A 20,314-nucleotide genomic window follows, 5' to 3' on the forward strand; every position below is an offset into this window, starting at 1 on the left:
TAACATCTTAGATTGATCAGGGAAGGGCTGGGCTATAGTTGGAATCAGGGCCTACCTTCTGTGGGGGATTGTGAAGAAGCAACAAGTTTTTCCTTTGGCCACAAGATATGATATCTTGACATCATGATGCCATTTTATCTGAATTGTTTTCGTGTTTATTATGATTAGAGATCACATGGTAAATCCTCGCTGATCTAAAAAGGAGGTATGGGTGGGGATAGCTAGGTGGCTCAGTGGATTGAGGGTCAGGCCCAGAGATGGAGGTCTGGGTTCAAATGTGACCTCAGACTCTTTTTAGTTGTGTGACCCTGGGCAAGTCACTTAACCCCCATTGCCTAGCCTTTATCGCTCTTCTGCCTTGGAACCAATACACAGTATTGATTCTAAGATGGAAGGTGAGAATTTTAAAAAATAAATAAATAGGGGGCAGTTGGGTGGCTCAGTGGATAGAGAGCTAGGCCTAGAAATGGGAGGCCCTGGGTTCAAATTTGACTTCAGATCTTCCTAGCTGTGTGACCCTGGGCAAGTCACTTCACCCCAATTGTCCAGCCCTTACTGCACTTCTGCCTTGGAACCAAGACATAGTATATATTCTAAGGCAGAAGGTAAGAGTTTTAATAAAAAAGATAGCTGAGATGGTGAAGAAGCCCAGGCTGCTAGCCAAGATGGGGAGCAAACAAGAGCAAAGCTATTGTTGGAAAGGGAAAGATAAAGAAGAGGATCTGGAGCTACCAAGCCATGGATATCTTGAAATCCAGCATCCAAGCAGAATCTGGATGGCTATGGAACTGTGCCAGGAGGTTTCACAGGATCACCTGTCAGATGCCCCAGAGGTTTCCCCCAGGGCTGAATGAAGCAGTGATACAAATAGAAAAGATAGTCCCTTCCCTCCCCCTTCCAGGCTAATGGAGGCAACATCCCCTTGGGAAGGTTTCAGCTGCATATCCAATGGAAAAGGGCCCATGATCCTTGGGGTGTAGCAGCCAAGCCTCTTTAGCGTCATGTCCACTGATAAAATGATATTGGTTTCTGAAGCTGAGTCATTTGGCAGGGCCTAGGACTTGGGTGGCCAGAACTTTCCTTTCTGGGTCTTTAGGCTCCTGCAGGAACGCTTGCGAGGCTGTATCACCAAAGGGTGATGGCTGCAAGCACTGGGCTAGAAGCCCAACTATTGCCAAGGCTCTTGGGTTCAGGGTCCTGGGCTTTCTCCATCAGGTTCTGAGGGGAAATGGTGCTCAGGGTGGTGCTGGTGAGCTGATTTGTCTGCATAGGCTGCTTCTTGTCTCTCCCTCAGAGTTCATGGCTCGACTGCCCTTTCCATGGCAGCTGGTGGGCATGGTTGGCTCCTTCACAGATTTTACTTTCTTTGATAATGGCTATGAGGGCTAGGATGGAAGCTGGACCCACTAATGACTCTGTGGGGCTCTCTCCCTTCTTGCCATCCTTTACCCAGACGCCAAACTAGTATTCCTCCCCAGTTTTTTGTAGGTTCTGCCACTCGAGAATTTGCTTTAAGGCATTATATCAAAGCGGTTTGAAGGGTAATTTGGTAGAGATCAGACAGTTCTCTGTACCTTCTCCCCCATTTTGGCTCTGTCCCATCAAACTAGTGTTCCTAAAGCCCAGGTCTGTCCCTGCTCTGCTCTGTAAACTCCAAGTGTTTTGCCATTAAAATCCAAATTCCTCTGTTGATGTTTAAAGTCTTTTACTGCTTGACTTCCAGGTGCCTTTCTGGGCTCATCATTCAGTCTCTTGTTAGTCTAGACAGGTCAGCCTTCTTGTGTTCCTCACCCATGAGTCAGTCAGTCAGTCAGTCAATACTACTAAGTGCCATAAGTTCTGGGGACACAAAGAGAGGCCAAAGACAGTCCCTGCCCTCAAGGAGCTCACAGTCTAGTGGGGGAGACAATGAACAAACATGTACAGCTATGCCCTAGCCAGGACAAATAACTAACTAACAGAGGGGAGGAACTATCTTGGAGAAGGATTTTAGCTGGGTCTTGAGAGATGCCAGGAGACAGAAGTGAAGAAGGAGGGAGGATTTCAGCCTGAGAATATTCCCTGACAGAGAGCTGGAACATTTTGTATTTGGAACAGCAAAGAGGCCAGTGCCAAAGGATCAAAGAATATGCATGATGGGAGAGGAGGGTTTTTGGTGTAAGGAGACTGGAAAGATGGGCGAGGGGTGCTGTATTGTACTTCATTTCCTGCTTCCTGGCATAGTCATTGCCTGTGCCTCCTGCCTGGCCTGCTTTCCCTCCTCTCTGCTTCTTGGTTTCCTTCAAGTCCCCGCTAAACTTTCACCTTCTACAACGATCTTCTTCCCTTGTTCCTCTTAATTTTAGTGTCTTCTTTTTGTGATTAATTCCAATTTATCCTGTACAAGGTTTGCTTGTACAAAGTTGTTTGCACTTTGTCCCCCCAATGGATTGTAAGCTCTCTGAGGGCAGGAGTTGTCTTTTGAGTCTTCTTGTATCCCTGGCGCTTAGTATAGAGCTTGGCATCTAGTAGGTGCTTAATCCTACTTGGCTGACTTTTTGACGCTGCTGCTTTTCAATTTTAAGTTCTTCTGCTGTCGGATTGAGGCTCCCTCAGTCAGAAGAGGGGTTTGGGCTCAGCCCCAGGACTGAGCCTCAGTTTCCTGTTCTATACAACGGGCTAGAGAGGACGGGGAGGTTCCATTTGCTTCCTGCTCTACTCCCTCTAGCCTCCTCCAGTTTCCCCTAGCCTGGGAGCCTCAGAGAGCGGATTGACTAGACTGAGGTTACCCCTGCAGCCCCACGGAGCCCCGGAGCTCTGCTTACCTCACGCATCCGAGAAGAAGCCTTCCGATGGACACACCGCCCCACCAATCCGTGGTCTTGCTGCCAGACAGTAGCCAATGGCGGCGCTCTCTGGGTCTGTGGGGCGGGAGAGAGTGACGTCAGGCAGCGAGAGTGAGCGCAGTTGCTATGGCTGCGAATGCGGACAGCCCAGAGCGGGGCGGAGCGGCGCCGTTGCCATGAGGACGGGCAGGTCACAGTGCGATCCTGGTCTCTGATTGGGCAATTCTGGTATAGAGGAAGGACTTCCTGTTCTGTGTGAGAGGCGGGGCGAAGAACCGGAAAGGGCGGGTCCCAGCGTGCTCGGAGCCCCGACCCAGTCCCGGGCACAGGGGACTCAGGCCCGGGAGGGAGGGAGGGTTCCTGGGAGGGAACCCGGGAAGGAACTTGGGAAGGGCCTAGCCACCCGCAATGGGCTCCGCTGACTTGGACGTGACCATTCAGATCCCGGATCCACCCCACCTGCGCTGTCTGGGTATGGGGCTGGGGCTGGGAGAGCGGGGTGGGGGCGAGGGTTCTTCCAGGGGCTCCCTCACACATCCCGGGGGCTCCCCCATATACCTATGAGTCCCTATGCAAGTGATCCTCAATACACTTTAGGGGCTCCCCCGTACACCCCCAGAGATCTCCCCATACACATCCATGGGGCTACTTGCTTGGGCTCCGCCATGCACCCATGGGTTTTTGTGCAAGGGCTCCCTCATATCCCTGGGGTTCCCCCATACACCCAGGGTCCCTGTGCAGGGACTCCCCCCATATGCTTTTGGAGCCTCTCCCCATACAACCCCTCCCCATGCACCTTGCAAGGTCTCCCTGCATCTCTTGACCCCATAGGCAAGAGGAAAGGGCCCAGCTGAGCTCCACACCCCATCTCCCCTTCCCCTTCTTGCCTAGAGCTAGGATACCTGCTTTACAGTTTCCTGGTCAGACTTGGAGCGTGGGAACCCCACAGGGGAGGGCCAGAACAGCCAGTGACACAATGCCTTGAAACAGGGAAGATCAGAAGTAAGACTGCACTCTAACATTATCATGTCTGATAAGCCCCCTGACCCCACCTCTAACATTTAAAGCTGGAAGGGTTCTCAGAGGTTTTCTAATGCTCCCCTCTCCCACTTGATTTCACTGATGAAGAATCTGAGGCACAGAGCAGGGAAGAGACTTTTCCAAAGTCACATAGGGAGTGAGTGACAGGTGGGATTACATCCCAGGTTCTCTGCTGTCCAATCCAGTGGTTCTGCCTACCCCACCAGACTGAGGGGCAACTTGGGACAGACTTTCTTTTAAGGTCTCCTGACTGACTGCCTGACTCCAGCCCAAGACTGTTGTGGGTAGGACAGATTTTTGGGGCCCCCAATGCAGTCTTGATCAGCTTGATTATTTTACTGATGCTAGCCCAGTAAGTGTGAGGTCATTCCTGGGAGCCTGGTGGCTTTGGAAGTTTTCTTATCCTTAGAGTCTGGTTCCAAAGCTGCCCTCCTCTCTGGGGCACCAGGACCTTGACGGATATAGCAACTCTCCTCTGAGGGAGAAAGTGTAAACCGTATTAAGATTGAGGGATGAGGAAGCTGAACACAGGATCTCAGAATTGGAAAGGACCTCAGGAGTCCTGACCCCCAGATGTCTGGTTTAGGAGATATTAGTCTCCACCATCCAGCCTTTCAGGGTGTGGTTGTATTTTTTCTGAAACCGTTTTGACTTGCTATTCCTATTCAATCTCTTAATAAAGTCAGAACATAATTTCTAGTCTATTACTCTTTTTGGGTCTTGACTTTGTCATCCAGAGTGTCAGCCATTTCTCCTAGCTTTGGGTCATCTTCAGATTGGACAAGCTATTCATCTCTCACTTCTGATTGAGTGATTCTGGACAGGGGTGGGATTCCTAGCTTCTTAAGTTAGAGGAGTGAAGAACCATACAGGAAGGGTCCAGAACAGAGTAATTGACTTTAAAGTCATTCCTCCTAGGACCCCCCCCCCAATTACTTATGAATCCAATTAGTTCAGGCAGCAATATTGAAGTGCCTATCCTGCTAGCTATTGGAGATACAAAGATAAGGACACAGTCCTCACCTGTGCCTGCTAGGAGCTCATCTTCTAAGGAGAGGGCAACCATGACATAGATAAGTTATCAACAAAATTCATATGTAGCAAATATATGCTATATAGGTGGTATGGCTTGGGAGGGAAGGGAATCAGGGAAAACTTCATGTAGAAGAGGGATGATGTCTTTGTGGAAAGAGGAGGGATGGCATTCCAGGCAGAGGGGACATGGAGAACTGGAGATGGAGTGCTGTGTGTGTGAGAAACAGAGGCAAGGCTAGAGTGACCTGATCCCAGAGGGTGGAAGGGGTGTGGAAGGGGAAGAGTAAAGTCCAGTGAAGCTGGAAAGGTAGGTTGGAGGCAGGCCATGAAGGGTTTTTTAAAAGCTAAATGGGAGTTGCTACAACTTTTTCTAGTGGATAGGGAGCTAGCCCACTGGCGTTGATTGGATGCATGAATGATGTGGTTAGGAAAATTATTTTGGCAGCAGTGTGGGGGATGGCTTGGATCCAGTCAGACTTTAGGCAGAGAGGCCAGTTGAGGAGGTCATTTGTGTAATGCAGGTGAGAGGTGATGGGGTGGGGTGGGGTGGCTGTGTGTGTGTGTGTGTGTGTGAGGCAAGGACTGGAATGCAAGAATTGTTGTGAGGTAGAAAAGGCAAGATTTGGTGATGGATTGGCCAGGTGGTTATGAAGCTGGGAGGCTGAAATGATGGAGGTACCTTGAGGTACCTTTGAGAGAAACAGGGAGGCTTGGAAAAGGGGAGGATTTGAGGGGAAAGACAATTTCAGTTTTGGATATGTTGAGTTGAAGACAGTATCTCGTTTGAATTGATGTGGGGAGACATGGAGACTTGGAGCTGGTTATATAGATCTGGTTATATATATATAGAGAGAATCATTGACATAGAGTTAATAGTTCAATTTGTGGGAGCTGGTGAGATCACCAAGAGAGAGAATGAAGAGGGAGGAGGGAAGGTGGCCTAGGAGAGAGTCTTGGTGGGGGGCCCAGTGTAAAAGGGGGCTGGGATGATGAGCTAGCAAAGGAGACTGAGGAGAGGGTAGGTAGGTGGGAGAGGATTAGGAGAGAAAGCAGTATCATGAAAATCTAGCCAGGAGAGGGCACTCAGGAGGAGAGGAGGGTGATCAATAGTGCTAAGGCCTGCAGGGAGGTTGGGTGAAGGAGAATTGAGAAAAGGACATTGGATTAGCAATAAAGAGATGATTGGGGGCAGCTAGGTGACTCAGTGGATCAAGAGCCAGTCTGGAGATAGGATGTCTTGGGTTCCAATGTGGCCTCAGACATTTCCTAGCTGTGTGACCATAAGCAAGTCACGTAACCCCCATTGCCTAGCCCTTACTGCTCTTCTGCCTGGAATCAATAAGATGGAACGTAAGGGTTTTTATTTATTTTTAAAAGATGTTTAGTAACTTGAGAGAGATCAGTTTCTGTGTGCAATGAGGTCAGAAACCAGAAACAAAAGGCTCAGAGAGGAAGTGCTCTGAGCCTCTGTCAGCACCCTGATCATAGGGTCATTGTTTTAGTCGGTAGGGACTTCATACGCTTTATCTCCATTTTGCAAATGAGGAAGGTGAGGCCTGAGCTGGTTATGTAACACCCAGGAGGTGGTAATCCAAATGGGCCCAAGAATTGGATTTAAGATCATTATAATTTCCTCAGTCTACCTTTTCCCCTGATTTGAAAATAGGGATAATAAAGCCAAATGCCCTACTGAGAAACAGCCCTGTCTCCTCCTCACTGGTGGCCTTGGGGAAGACAGACCCCTGGTACATGGTGCAGGGGATACGGGGTTGGCTCTGAAGTCTGAGGTTTAGTTTCTTCTTCTTTTTTAAACCCTTATTTTCCATCTTAGAATTATTACTGTGTGTGTTTTCAAGGCAGAAGAGTGGAGTGGCAAGGGCTAGGTAATTTGGGTTAAGTGATTTGCCCAGGGTCACACAGCTAGGAAAGTGGTTCAGGCCAGATTTGAACCCAGGATCTTCTGTCTCTAGGCCTGGCTCTCAGTTCTGCTGTCCTCTAGGGGCTTAGCTTCCAATCCTGCCTCTGGGCAACCCTCTGAAATGAGAGGGTTAGACTAGATAACCTCTAAGAGCCCCACAGCTCTACATCTACATCATAGATGACCCCTCTAAAGGGGCAGCACTTGTGGTAGATGCAGGGAGAATGGATGTTTTGGGCCTGGGGATCAGGCTGGTCCAAGGCTGAACAAGTGAGCCCCACCCTGGGAGTAGGGGCCAGGAAGGGAGTCTCCATCCTCTAGTTCCCTGTCAAATTCTGAGAAAAAGCCAGCGCCCCCTGTTAATATTCATTCCTTTCTCCCCAGTGTGGCTTCCAGGACTTGGTGCTTCTTCTCTACCTTCTCCTGTGACTTCCTTGTGCCTAAGCCCTGTCTCCTCCCCTCCTCCCATGTGGCCCTGCACACTCTTGACATCCTCTTCCTGCTGGTTTGACTACTTCTGGGTCACTCTGGGTTCAGACCCCTGCTTAGACCCTTCACCAGGGCTTTTTTCCTCATCTCTCAGAGGATCTCTCGCATCTGCAAAATGGGGATAATAACACCACCCGCATCCCAGGGTTGTTGTGAGGGTTAAATGAGGTCATTGTAAAGCGCTTAGCACAATGACTGGTACAGGGTAGGAGCCTAATAATGTTGGTTCCCTTCCTCGGACGATGCATCCCCCTAACGCTCTCCCCAGTCTAGATCCTGCCCTTTCAGACAGAAGTCACCGGGAGGGAGAGGGAAGCATGAGCAGCTGGAGGTGGAAGGGCTTTATGTAGACAGTGTCACTTACGTTGAACCATGAAGGAAATGAGGGATTCTGAGAGGCAGAAATAAGGAGAAAAGACATCCCAAGCGTGGGGCAAAGGCTTAGAGCCGCTAGAGAGAAGTGAGAAGGCCAATCTGACTGGACTAAACAGTATGTATAACGTGTGTCATAAACTAGAAAGCTCAGTTGCAGCAAAGCCACAAAGGGGTTTAAAAACCCAACTGAGCACAGCAGCTGGGTGGCTCAGTGGATGGAGAGCCAGGCCCAGAGATGGGAGGTCCTAGGTTCAAATCTGGTTTCAGTTACTTCCTAGCTGTGTGACCCTGGGCAAGTCACTTCACCTCCATTGCCTAGCCCTTACTGCTCTTCTATCTTGGAACCAATACCCAGTATTGATTCTAAGATGGAAGGTAAGGTTTAAAAAAAAAACAACAAAGCCCACAGAGGAGCTGGTATTTGGCCTTGGTGGCACTAGGGAGCCAGGGGAGTTCCATGGTCACATAGGCTTTTAAGAAAATGCCTTTAGCAACCATGGAGAAGATGGAAAGGAGTGACGAGAGTGGAAGCAGGGAAGCCATCCCAGAGTCTGTGACACTAGTCCACGTGTGAGGCAGTGAGGGCCACACCAGAAAAATGGCCAGAGTGAGCAAAGAGAAGGAGGGATGGGAAGGGAGAACTTGATTGATACCATTTGGCTGCATGTTGGATCTATAGAGGGTTAGGGCAGGCCAGAGAAACCATGAGAACCACAAAGGAGGGAAGAGGACGGACCTTCTCTGGGAGTGACAGGAGGGAAGACTGAGCTGCCCAGGTCATAGTTGGCTTCTCTTTTCTCTGCTAAGAAGAAGGAATGACTTTCGGATTGGGAAGGACGGAACAAAAAACACTTAGAAGGAGTGGATACCCAAATAAGCAGAGGAGAGCCCTGAGCTTCCCTGTTTGAGGCCAGGCCCTGTGGCCCAGGCGAATGATGCCTTTTGGGGGCCAACCCCCAGATGGTGGCTCTAACTTCAGTAAGGGGAAGATGGGGAAAGTGGGGGAGGAGTACTACCCGAGGGAAGGACAGACATCCTGGCTTGCTTTTTCTTTTTTTCTTTTCTACCTTTCTTTTGGTCTTCAAGTCAATACTAAGTTTGGTTCCAAGGCAGAAGAGTGGTATGGGTTAGGTAATGGGGTTTAAGTGACTTGCCCAGGGTCACACAGCTAGGAAGTGTCTGAGGCCAGATTAGAATTCAGGTCTTCCCAACTGCAGGCCTGGCTTTCTATCCACTGAATCACCTAGCTCCCTCTCTTTTCCCTGCGCTGGCTTTCAAAGAAAGGGAAGAGGGTGGTCTCTGCCAGTTCCCTGCAGGAGAGTGAGCTTGGCTTTGATTCCTGGGAGATTGTAGAACAAGTGAGAGGTGATGAGGGACTCTGAAAGGAAGCAGGGACCCCCGGAGCCAGGCCAGTTTCCTCCAGACCCTTCGTGACAGGCTGACCTACTGATAGGTCGGCACTACGGAGATAATGATTTACCTAGAGTGGAGCAAAATGCTTGACAAAGGTTTCAGGGCCCGCCCTTGTGAGAGAGGAGATTCTGTGGATTCCAACCTGGCCGTGTCATGGTTCAATGTCAGCCTGGCAGGGGCGTCCCGGGATCGGTGCCTTTTTATGTTCTTATCAGTAATTTGGTGAGAGACCAAAACAACCAAAGCGTGCAAGTATCAGATTTGCAGCTGATACAAAGCTGGGGGTAGAGTCCACACACCAAGGATTCTCAGAGGCTAGAGATCCCACTGAGCTAATTTAATAAGAGGGAATCCTGTGGGAGTAAATGCACCATCTTACAGTTGTATAGAAAAAACAATGCACTATCCAAGGACAGCATGGGGGAGGTCTGTTGGGAAAATAGTTGGTCAGAGCAGAGGGCCAGGCCTGGAGATGGGAGGCCCTGGGTCCTGTGTGGCTTTGGATAAGTCACTTAAACCCCATTGCCTAGCCTTTTCTGCTCTTCTGCCTTGGAACTAATACTTAGTATTGATTTTATGGCAGAAGGTAAGACTAAAAAAAGGAAAATGGTCTGAAAAAGAGTTTGGCTTATTTTTTTGGCAGGCTAGAAGTTCAGTGAGTCAGCTGAGTAATGGGGCTCAAACAAAGCTCAAAGGAGCTTTCCAGGAGGGCCTGGAATCCGTGTCCCTTGAGGTCTGGGCATGCCGATCCTGGAGAAGAGATGCCCTGGCCCAGGGCAGGGAGATGGGAGAGGGCTATCTCTTGTGGAGGGCTGTCACGACGAGGAGAGATCAGGAAAGCGAAAGGCCAGTAGGAATAGCCTGCTCACCAGGAGAGTGCCGTGCCCGCCCCGGGAGGAGGCCTTCCAGTGGAGGCAGGAGGACCACGTGGCTCGAAGCCATGGGGGTCCCTGCCGACCCTCAAACCCTGTGATTCCAGCCCCGCCTGGGACTTTGTCTCCTCAGAGTGTGGAGCCTCTTTGCCGCTCATCTTTTTTCCGCTCTTGTCCCTCTCTGTGGAATCTGCCTTGGTGTATCCCCCTTGGCAGTGCTCTTCTTCCTTTTTCCTTTCACATTTGAAGCCCCTTTGATTTGATTTGTAAGACACCTGGAAAGCGCATTCCTCCTTGCCTTTGCCTGGTGCACTTTGGCCCTGGCCAGGGGTGGCATACTTGTATTTTAGTCCTGGCCAGAAATAGAAGCCCCATTGTCAGGCACTTCCTTTGAAGCCAGCCGTTCCCTTCCCAGATACCCTTTCTGCTCTGAATGGCTTCCCCTCAATAGGCAGCAGCGATGGAAATAGCACCTGTGCCCCAGTGGGGGTGGGGAGGGGAGGGATCTGGTTGGACCAGTCTTGGGAGGTTCTCGGTGACCTTTCAAATCCTTTCTCTGCTTAAGACAGCCGAGCCCATTGTTGCCTTTAGGAAACAGATCCTTCGGCAGGGATTAGGCTCTCGTGGAAGCTGTGGGACAGGAGGGGGAAGGCTCAGAAAGAGGATGGGGAGCGGGCAAGGAAGGGGTCCTGGAGATCCTCGAGGCCCCTTCTCCCCATTTGTAGCTGGGGACCTTGAGGCCGAGGGTGGAATGCCAGCTGCTGAAGGGCACAGGCTACCATTTTGGTCTCCGGGTGCCAGGATCTTGCACAGAGTGCAGATATACTTAATAAAGGCTTGTTGGTGAGGAAATGGAGCCAGCAGGGAGCAGTAACGAGCCCAAAGCTGTGGAAACAGGAATGGAAGAAGGGCCTTGGAGTTTTGGGGGTCGCGGGGGACCTTTGAGAGGGACCACAGCAGAGTGAAGGGGAGGGAAGCCCGACGGATGGAAGCAGGGCCTGAGGAGAGACGGCGGCGGGTGGCCACCGCCAGAGAGAGAATGGGCACAAGCTTGTCTCAGTCCGGCCTGAGCCGAGCCTGTTTGGGGGCCGATGGAAGGAGGGAGAAAGGGGATGGGACACCCCAAACTCTGCGCACGGGTCGGGGCGTGCTGAGGAGGGCCCAGAGCCACGGGCAGGGCCACAGGCCTTCCGTCTGGGTGGCCCTGTGTCCCAGCGTGAGGGGCCCAGGACGAAGCAGGGCTCAGCCTGATGCCGGCTACCCTCCCTGACTTGGAGGGCGATCGGCCTACTTGGTTTCCTCTTTGTGACTGTCGTGTAGAGAGGGCGGGGTGAGAGAGGCGGTGGTAGTGGCTTTAGATCCATCCCTCTTCTCTTAGCACCATGAATTGTTCAGGGGGATCCGCGCCGTGAGCGAGAGCCTTAGAGGTGCTCCTGGGGGTAGGAAGGCCGGCTGGGTTCAGAGCTTCACTCTGATGGGCGCCAGCGGATGGGGTGGCCCTAGAGAAGTCCCTTCCCCTCCCTGCCCTGCTCCAAGCAGGCACGGAGACAGGGCTGGCCACAGAACCAAAGGCCTCCCCTTTAGGGGCCGACTCCCTTCCTGTCTCGGGCTCAGCCTTCTCCTCTGTAGAGTGGGCACGCCGGCGGCCTGAGCACCTGCCCAGCCTGGCCAGAAACTCAGTGGAGAGGCTGACGGGCAGGGACGGACCGAGGTCTGCCGGACAGCCGGGGCTCACGGGAGGCGGAGCCGCTCCCTTGTCCCCAGACTTCGGGGTGCCACTAATTCTACCCGAGAGTGCTGGCCTCCGCGGTCAGGGTCAGTCACTGATACAGTGACTCTCCCTTACAGAACCTGCAGCCCAGGCCCCATAAATCTCCATCAGAAGCGGGAGGGGGCGGCCTCTCTTTGTCCTTGGCCTGTCCCGGGAGCCACCAGGGTGCGGGAGGGAGGGAGGGCCCTTCTCGGCTCTTGGGCAGCACCGGCTGGTGAGGGTCCTGAGTGACCCTGGGGGCGGGGTGGGCTCCGTTCCTGGCCCGGAGGGTCTCGCCTCTCCCTGCAAAGAGGCGGAGCTTAGAGAGACAGGGAGGGGGGAGGTGACCGTCCCTCTCTGTCCTCTGCCCTCACCAGACCTCACCTGGAGGATTGTGATCGGTTCTGGGCACCCACCTTAAAGGGAGCAGAGCTAAAGTAGACACCATGCAGAGGCGGCCAGCCAGGATGGGTAAGGGCCCAGAGTCGATGCCCTGTGAAAGCGATACGAGCCCGGAGGACCCAGGCAGGAGCCAGGCGAGGGGAGAGGGCGGGCCCCAGGGGAAGGGCCCCGCGGAGCCAGGGGACGGCCCGTGGGGATGCCTGCCCCGTTGGGGCTTGGCGCCCTGGCTGGCTGCTTCAAGACTCCCCTGGCCCTCTTCAGGAGAGCCCACGGGGGAGTCGGGCCTCTTGTGGTGCCGCGGGCGCCCGGCCCCTCTCAGGCAGGGAGGACTGTCTTCTAGGCAGGCACAAGGCTTTCATGTAGGAGCGTCACGCCGTGATCAGGTCAGAGATGGGAGAGAACTCAGAGGCTCTAATCCAGCTCTCACCCGAGGCCTGCCAGGCTGGCCCGAGGACGGCAAAACTAGTTCCAGGGCCCCAGGGGAGACCCGCAGGCGCCCCATTGGAGAAGGGCCCTTCGTGCGCCCCAACAGACTGACCCCCCCCCCCGGCTCTCTTTGGGACTCCCCGCCTGGCCTGGCCTCCCGCCTGCTCTCCCTCCTGCTCTCCCTCCAGCGTCCCTTCAAGCCTGGTCCCAGGCCCGTCATCGGCCGTGTCCTCTGTGAAATGCCTTTGGGCGGCCTGGGAGCTCCCACTCATTTTGGTCTTTCTGCCGTGTTGGCTGAATCGAGTGAGGCGGAGTTTAAGAAGTCGGGGCAGAGGGTGCCCGGGGCCGGATGGGATGGGCTGGGGGTGCGGCTTTGCGGATGGGCCTCGGGGCTCCCCCATCTTCCATGCAGCCACCGAAGCGGCCCCCTTCTCAGTAAACTGTACTGCCTGTGCCCGCCTCCGTGGCCTGGATCTCTTGCCTTTCCTGTCTGTCTTAGCGTCTCTAGAGTTCCGGGGCAGAAGAGCGCTAAGGCCTAGGCGATGGGGGTGAAGTGACTTGGCCAGGGTCACCCGGCTAGGGCGTGTCTGAGGCCAGCTGTGAGGCCAGGAGCAGGTGCTCCGTCCACGAGCCGCCCGCTGCCCTCTGTTTATCCTCCGTAGGTGCGTGTTGGCATGGCTTTTTCCTGAGGGCCGGACTCTCTTTGGCCTCCTTTTGCATCTCCGGGGCTTAGCGGCGCCATGCCTGGCACGGGGCGGGTGCTTCATCCGTGTCTGATGACGCACCGGCAGTGGGACTGGCCAGGGCGTGCGGCTGGGGCTGGAGGGAGGAGGAGGAGGCGCTGTCGGAGGGCGCTGCTGGTGTGATGTCGGGGCCAGAGAGGAGGGCTGGGGGGCAGGCACGGACACAGTGGCCCGGCCGATCTCTTCATCTCTTCGGGGGCTGTCCGAGGGGCAGCGGCGCTTGCCTTTCCTCCGCCTCCTTGGCCAATCTTGGGCTTAGGCTTCTGGGCTAGCCGGGAAGCCTGGCAGGCCCTGCCCCGCTTTAGGCCCATTTGTCGTCCTGACGAAGGTTCTTGTGCGCTGTGGAGGGGGTCGGGCAGGGGGAAGAGGGGCCCTGAGGGCAGAGGGCAGGGCCCCACCCCACAGGAAGGGCCGTCCTGGAGGGGACGCTTGGCGCAGTGTGACCTGGATTGTGTTTCAGAAACAAGCACGGATATCGAGAGGAGAGAGAAAGGGACCGAGCAGCCGGTGGTGATTCTGCTGGGCTGGGGAGGCTGCACAGACAAAAACCTGTCCAAGTACAGCAGCATCTACTACAACAGGGTGAGTGAGTGGCCTCGGTGGGCCCTCAGGCTCCAGCCAGGCCACCCCCGGGAGCTTCCCAAGTGCCGCCCAAGCCCTGGCCAGGTGCCTGCTGGGTACGAGAACAGTGAAAGGCCAGGCCCCGCCTTGGGAGAGAGAGCTTCCACTTCAGTGGCAGGAGGTGGTAGAGGAGGCTTGTCCACCGAGAGGCGGGCAGGGCTCCAAGACTCGTCAGGGAAATGCCCGAGAGGCGAGCTGGCTGGAGGCGAAAGGGAGGAGAGGAGGCCGCAGCTGGAGTGTTGGCGAGTGTCAAGTGCCAGGCCAAAGGGTGCTGGAGGGCGACTGAGGTTGGAGGCTGGGCCAGTCTTATCCCTTTCTTAAAGACAGACGTGGGGGGCAGCAAGGTGGATGGAGAGCCAGGCCTGGAGATGGGAGGTCCTGGGTTCAGATCTGACCTCAGACACTTCCTAGCTATGTGACCTTGGGCAAGTCACTTCACCCCCATTGCCTGGCCCTTAGACAACCAATACACAACACTGATTCTAAGAGGAAAAGTGAGGGTTTTAGAAAAAACAAATAAACCAAAAAAGACAAGCCTGGGGCCACTAGGGAGGCCTGACTGGTGCTCAGGAGCAGAAGATCCATCATTCTCTCTCTGCGGAGAAGGCCGGCCCTGCTTTCTGCCCTGCCTGCCCTGTGCCCAAGGCTGGCTGCTTTGAATGGGTCGTATGTGCCAGGATGCAGGGCTTTGCTACCCCTTGGAAAGGCTCAGAGCCAGTGTGCCCGGAGCATCCTCCGTGGGCCTTCTCAGCCTCCGGAGGCAGGGAGTCCCCCAGCATGAGCTGCTTGGCCCTCAGCTGTTCTCCGGGGCCTCCTGGCTTCTTCTCCCTCCCTCTGCTTTCTCTCTTCCAAGCCCTGGCTGAGCTGCCTCTTAACCTCGCCCTAGGCCTTTCTCCAAGGTCTTCATCCTGTGGGGAGGAGGAAGTAGCCTCAGAGAGGGCAGGAGGCTTGCCCATCAGTGACGGGGCCAGGCCAGGCCTCTGCACTTCTGATCTTTAGTCCTGGGCTCTCTTCTCTGATTCCTCCTTTGTCTTGGGCAGAGGGCGAACAAAGCCCTTTTTCTCTGCGCTCTGCTGAGACAAGATTGGAAATTTTCTGGAAGGTGTTTTTTTAAGGGGCCCAAAGACGGAGCGGGGAGCCCCTTCCCCAGTCCCCACACCGCTTCTTGCACGTAGGCTCCGGAGCCTTCCCTGCAGCCCGGGGACGTGCGGGGGTGACCTCACCTAGACAGGCTGGGGCCCTGGGGTCCCCTTCCTCAGCACAGCAGGCCCAGGCTCATTCACGCTCGGGTTGTCTGCTTCTGCCTTGCGGGGAAGAAGACTTTCTTTCCATCAGGCCCTGGCCTGGGGGCCTCTACTCTGCCCCTCAGGCCAGAGGTGGACTGATCTGTCCCCTTTCCTTCTGATTCTAGTCAGATCCAGACCCATCGAGTAACCACCCCTGAGCACCTGTTGGGTGTCAAAGACCCGTCAGGCTCTCCACTCATTAGGTAGGTCAACCCGGCGAGCCATTCACTGGCTAGACCTTTCTTGGTTCAGGTACCCCCTGGAAAGCGGCCTTCTCAGATCCCAGCCTGCCCTTTTAGGGAGCAGAGGGCGCCGCCACTTCACAAGTCAAAGGAGATGGGGATCTTAGGCCTTCTGAGCCCGGCACCCCGAGATCTTTGTCTCTTGCTGCCTCCTCTGGCCTTCCGTCTTCCCCTTCTCTGTCTGTCTCGTGGGGGCCAGAGGGGTGCAGGTCCCCTCTGCCACCCGCTCTGGTCTGTGGCCCGGCCCCGGCCTTCTTGGTGCCCATCAGTCCCTCACGCCCACAGTGCTCCCCTTCCAAGCTCGGCCTGCCTCCCCGTCACCTTGCACGTGCTGTGCCCCCCCCCCCCCAGAACGGAGCTTCCGGAGACCTCGGCTCTTCTGCGGGTTGTCTGTCGGAAGGGCCCGGCACCCGGGAGGCGCCCAAGAAGTGCCTGCTGGTTGTGTGGGGCGAGTCGAGGATTAGGAAGACCGCCTGAGCCGCGCCTCCGGGCTGGGGCGCCTCGCGCTGTCTCATCTGGAGGTGGGCCCCGATGAGCTGGAGATCTGCGGGGCCGCAGGGCCTTCTCTGTCCTCGCGTGGTCCCCCTCCGGGGAGGGCAGCCTTTGAATCCCAGCTTTTCCTGCTTTGGAGGGAGGGAAATCGAGGCACCGAATGAGAAGTGGCTCCCCCTGGCCTCTGATCCGGGGCTGGTCTTGTGTGAGTGGCCAGGACGAGACGGGACCCCCAGGGCCCACATGGTGAATGGAGATGAAGGGGGGAGCTGTGACCCGGCTTCCGTGTGTGGTGGGGGCCTGGGCTCTCCCTGCTCCCCTCCTCTCCATGGAGCGCACCAGGCTGGGGCTGGGGACCTCCGGGCGTCCCTGGCAGCGGTCTGCACCTCAGCCTGACAGCGGGGAGACTCCTTCGGCCCGACGTCTCTGACTGGAAGGAACGGAGGGTCGGGGGGTGCAGAGGGGAGGAGACAAGCGAAGCGGAGCCGCTTCTTGGGGTCTCACGGAAAGGCAAAAAGCTCCTAGGCTGGAGGGGGGAAAGATGGAGGGAATGAAGGAGACGGGGAAAGGGGGAGAGGAAGAGAGGAAGGAAGGGGAGGAGAGACGTGAGATACAGAGATGGTGATAGGGAGGAGAGGAAGAAAGGAAGGAGGCCGAGACAGGAGAGAAAGGCAGGGAGAGGACAGAGACGTGGAGAGGTGGGATTGGGGAGGAGAGAGATGGAGACAGAGAGGAGAAAGGGAGAGAGGGAAAGTCTGAGACAGAGACAAGAGGGTGAGACTGGGGACCCTGGAAGGAGCTGGGCCCTCTAGGAGAGGCTGGGGGAGACCACCCTTTCCCCATGGGGTGCCAGCCTTTAGGCAGGCAAGGCTGGGCACCCAGGAGCCAGGCTGGCTTTGTCCTGAAGCCTCACCTGCATTTCTACACATTGGGGAGACTTTCTGGTGCCGAATGTAACCTGGGCAGTGAGGGACAGTCCCTTGTTCCCTTGTCTCATCTCCACCCCCCCTTTCCTCCTGGCTGGATTAGTTATTGAGGGTCAGCACAGAATTCTGCCCTTCAGTTTCCCAAAAGATGAGCCTTCACGTGTGAAGGCTGGCCAGTAGTTGCCCAGTAAAAGATCCAGAGGTCCTGGTGGCCTGCTAGCTCTGGAGGAGCCCTCACTGTGTGATGGCAGCAAGAGGAGCTCCGTTCAGATCTCAGCTGCAGGTCTAGGTTGGGATAGGGGAGAAGGGGGACCCCCACTCCATTTGGAAAGGGAGAGCCCAGCAGGCAACTAGGGGCCAGTTAAAGGACAGCAGGGCATGGAGGCTTGGAGGGGGGTGGGAAGGCCCCAGCTGGGGAAGATGATAGCCGGGAGGCAGGTGGAAGGAGCTGGTCACCCACCGAGAGGCCGGACTTTGGCCAGGATGTGCTAGAAGAGATTGAGCCAGATGGCACGAGAGCCCTGACCCGCTTGGGCCTTGTGTCCCAGGTCTGCTGACCTGCAGGCCCCCCCCCCCCCCCATCCCAGACCAAACTGTGGCCTCTGCTGGTGCCTGGAACCTGTAGACTCGGGACGTTCAGGCCTGCTTCTCTCTGGGACGTTGTGCAGCCCACTGACTGCTCCTGCTCTCTGCCCGTCCTGCTGCTGTGGGCTGCAGCGAGTCCTCAGCCCCGGGCCTAGTTGTCAAGGCCCAGCATGGGGCGGTGGGCAGGCTGACGATTTTGGCTGGGGCCTCCCTCCCTCGGGAGCTGACCCGTCTCTGTGCCCCCAGGGATGCATCGTGATCCGATATATCGCCCCCTGGCAGCTGGCCTTCTTCTCGGAGCCCTTCGGCATCCCGGCCCTGCGCAGCCCTGCCAAGAAGCTGCTGGAGCTGCTCTTCGACTATGAGATCGAGAAGAAGCCTCTCCTCTTCCACGTGTTCAGCAACGCGGGGGTCATGCTGTACCGCTACGTCATCGAGCTGATCCACACCCATCGCCAGTTCAGCCACCTGCGCGTGGTGGGCACCATCTTTGACAGCGCTCCCGGCAACCGTAACTTGGTGGGGGCCGTGCGGGCCCTGTCGGCCATCCTGGAGAACAAGCGGCCCGCCTTGCGCATCTTCCTCCTCCTCACCTTCGCCGTGGCCGTGGTCATCATGCGGCTGCTGCTGTCTCCCATCACCGCCCTCTTCCACGTCAACTACTACGACGCGCTCATGAAGCAGGCGTCGCGCTGGCCGGAGCTCTACCTCTACTCCAAAGCTGACCGGATCATCCGGGCCAGCGACATCGAGCACATGGTGGTGGCCCGGCTGGAGCAGCAGGTGCTGGTACGGGCCGTGGACTTCACCGCCTCGGCCCACGTCAGCCACATGCGGGACTACCCCACCTACTACACCAGCCTCTGCCTCTCCTTCCTGTACAATTGTGTGCACAGCTGAGAGGGCTCAGCCCCTGGCCTGCCTCCATCAGTGCCCCCTGCCCCCCAGAAATAAAAGTTGGCTTCCCCTCCAGCCTGGGCTGCTCCGTCTCTGGCCTGGGACCTCTGCGCCACCTTCCTTAGCCTCCCTTCCCCTTCCAGGGCTGCCAGCCTGAGGCTGGGGAGTGGCGCACCCAAAGGCGCAGCTCCCTCTTGCCCGACCTCCCTTTCCTGGGCACTTCCTGGGGGTGGATCTAGGGACGAACAGTGATTTCGGTGGTCTTCCAGTCAGGCTATGGGCCAGACTCCCCCAGCTCCCTCTCCCACCCCTCCAATCCCAGGAGAAAGGGGGGGGAATGATGGTGGCTATGACCGGGTGCAGGCTGGGAATCGATGGGGGACGTTGGCTCACTCGGAGCCCCGAGACTCCTTGTGGCTTCAAGTCGGAAAGGCAGCCTGCAGCTGCAGCCCAGTGTCTTGGGGGTGGGGGCCAAACCGGTGCTGGCTTGTGGACCCTTGAGCCAAGCCTGGCCTAGGGAGAAGGCTGTCCCAGAAGCATGTGGGACTCGGGCCTGAGGCCGTGGGTGCTGGCCCAGCTTCCCTGGAGTCGTCAGAAGCTGCTGGGCTCTGACCGCTCCATGGTGGGCTGGCTGCAAGCTGGGGTTCGGGAATCTTGGTCTTAGTGTCTGGCCCGCTTTGGCCCAAGAGTGAGCATCCCCCTCCCAGCCGCCATCCTGCCTCTGAAGGACACCCTCCTGGAGGGGAGCCTCTTCCTCAGCTCTTGTTGAGAGGGCCCTTCTGACATCCAGCCCAATCCTCGACTCATGGCCCCTCTGGGACAGGGACCCCGTCCTCCCATCCCATAAACCTCTTGCTAGGAGCCGATGGACTCTGCTGTGGCTCTCCCTTGGCCCCTGGCCACGGGCCGTGGTGTCTCCTAAACAGGCTGTCCAGAGCTAGTCTGCCCAGGGCACTGGAATGATCTGGTGGTCTTACTCGAGATGAACTGCTTGCCTGCCCTCCCTCCAGCCAGGCCACGTTGGCCCATCTTGGCCTCAATGAAGTTGACTTTTCTGAACCCAAGTGTAAGACTTTCCATTTCTCCTTAGCACCTAGATTTGATCCATTGCGGTGGCCTTGGCAGGGTCTTCTTGGACCCTGTTGGCTCTCCCAGCTGTCATTTGCAAATTGGACGCATGTGCCACCCATGCCTTTACCAATGCAAGCCCCTGCAGAGATCCCTGGGGCCCTCCCCTGGAGACCCCCCCAGGCACCATCAAACCATCTGGGATGGCTTTGCGGGGGGGAAGACGGAGCATCTGGCACAGGCACGTCCTGGCATTCTCTGGCCCTGGGCGAGTCCTCAGTGTCTGTGTGGGTTTGGGTTTCGTTTTTGCCAGGGCCCTTGGGGAATCCTCATTCCCCTGGCGGGGTGTGCTGGGAGTCTGGGAGGTGAGCCAGCTTCTGGAGACCTGTGATCCCCAAGGCCCTTCTCTGGAGTTGTTCTCACGTGTGGCCAAGAGGTGGCAGTGCTGCCCCATCCAGGTTTGCCTAGGCTCAAGCCCAGTGGGGAGCTGGGGCTGTCTGTAGCTGGTGTGTTTGGGAGGCTTCTCCACATCATACAACCTGGGAAAAGGCCTGGTGCCCCCCCAGAATTTCCTCTTGGCATTGGGCTCCCACAGCCAATGTGCGGTTGGTTGGTAAATGCCCACTGATCTATCAGGAGCCAAGACCTGTGGTGGCAGCTCTTTAGCCCTGTCCAAGGCCAGAAGAGGGCAGTGTTACCCTGGAAGGCCTCAGCTCTCAGCCCAGGCCCTGGGTGGGCAGAGGAGCGGCCATGGGGAGAAAGATCCCCGTTAGTTACTCATTTCCTTCATTGTTAGGGGCTGGAATGGTCCTGCCCCACCTTCTGCAGATGGGGAACCTGAGCCCCAGGAAACAGGAGACTGGTAGGGTGAACTGCCTGGCAAGGGGCTGAGGGAGGGCCCAAGATCC

General features: G+C 56.1%; 2 protein-coding genes across 6 annotated transcripts in view; one reads left to right on the plus strand and one right to left on the minus strand.

Moving 5' to 3' along the window:
• Window positions 1-2,943, minus strand: part of ARMH1 (armadillo like helical domain containing 1) — a 56,133-nt gene extending 53,190 nt beyond the window's left edge. The window contains exon 1 of one of the 2 annotated variants that reach the window (XM_056815248.1): window positions 2,805-2,943. The gene's annotated coding sequence lies outside the window, so the exon portion shown is untranslated. The other variant, XM_056815249.1, reaches the window with a different exon arrangement.
• A 129-nt stretch (window positions 2,944-3,072) lies between these two features.
• TMEM53 (transmembrane protein 53) lies at window positions 3,073-18,413 on the plus strand. 4 transcript variants are annotated; one of them, XM_056815251.1, is made up of 4 exons: window positions 3,073-3,297; window positions 3,717-3,827; window positions 13,750-13,871; window positions 17,688-18,413. In XM_056815251.1, the coding sequence occupies exons 1-4, from the start codon at window positions 3,234-3,236 to the stop codon at window positions 18,339-18,341; spliced, it is 951 nt and encodes a 316-aa protein (XP_056671229.1). In that variant the 5' UTR covers window positions 3,073-3,233; the 3' UTR covers window positions 18,342-18,413. The 4 variants fall into 4 exon arrangements, with proteins under 4 accessions (XP_056671229.1, XP_056671231.1, XP_056671230.1 ...); XM_056815253.1 differs by lacking the exon at window positions 3,717-3,827 and adding an exon at window positions 12,096-12,189 and having other exon boundaries at window positions 3,075-3,297; XM_056815254.1 differs by lacking the exon at window positions 3,073-3,297 and adding an exon at window positions 12,096-12,189.
• Window positions 18,414-20,314: the final 1,901 nt, after the last annotated feature.

This window comes from Monodelphis domestica, chromosome 2 (assembly GCF_027887165.1).
Source record: "Monodelphis domestica isolate mMonDom1 chromosome 2, mMonDom1.pri, whole genome shotgun sequence".
NCBI lineage: Eukaryota > Metazoa > Chordata > Mammalia > Didelphimorphia > Didelphidae > Monodelphis > Monodelphis domestica.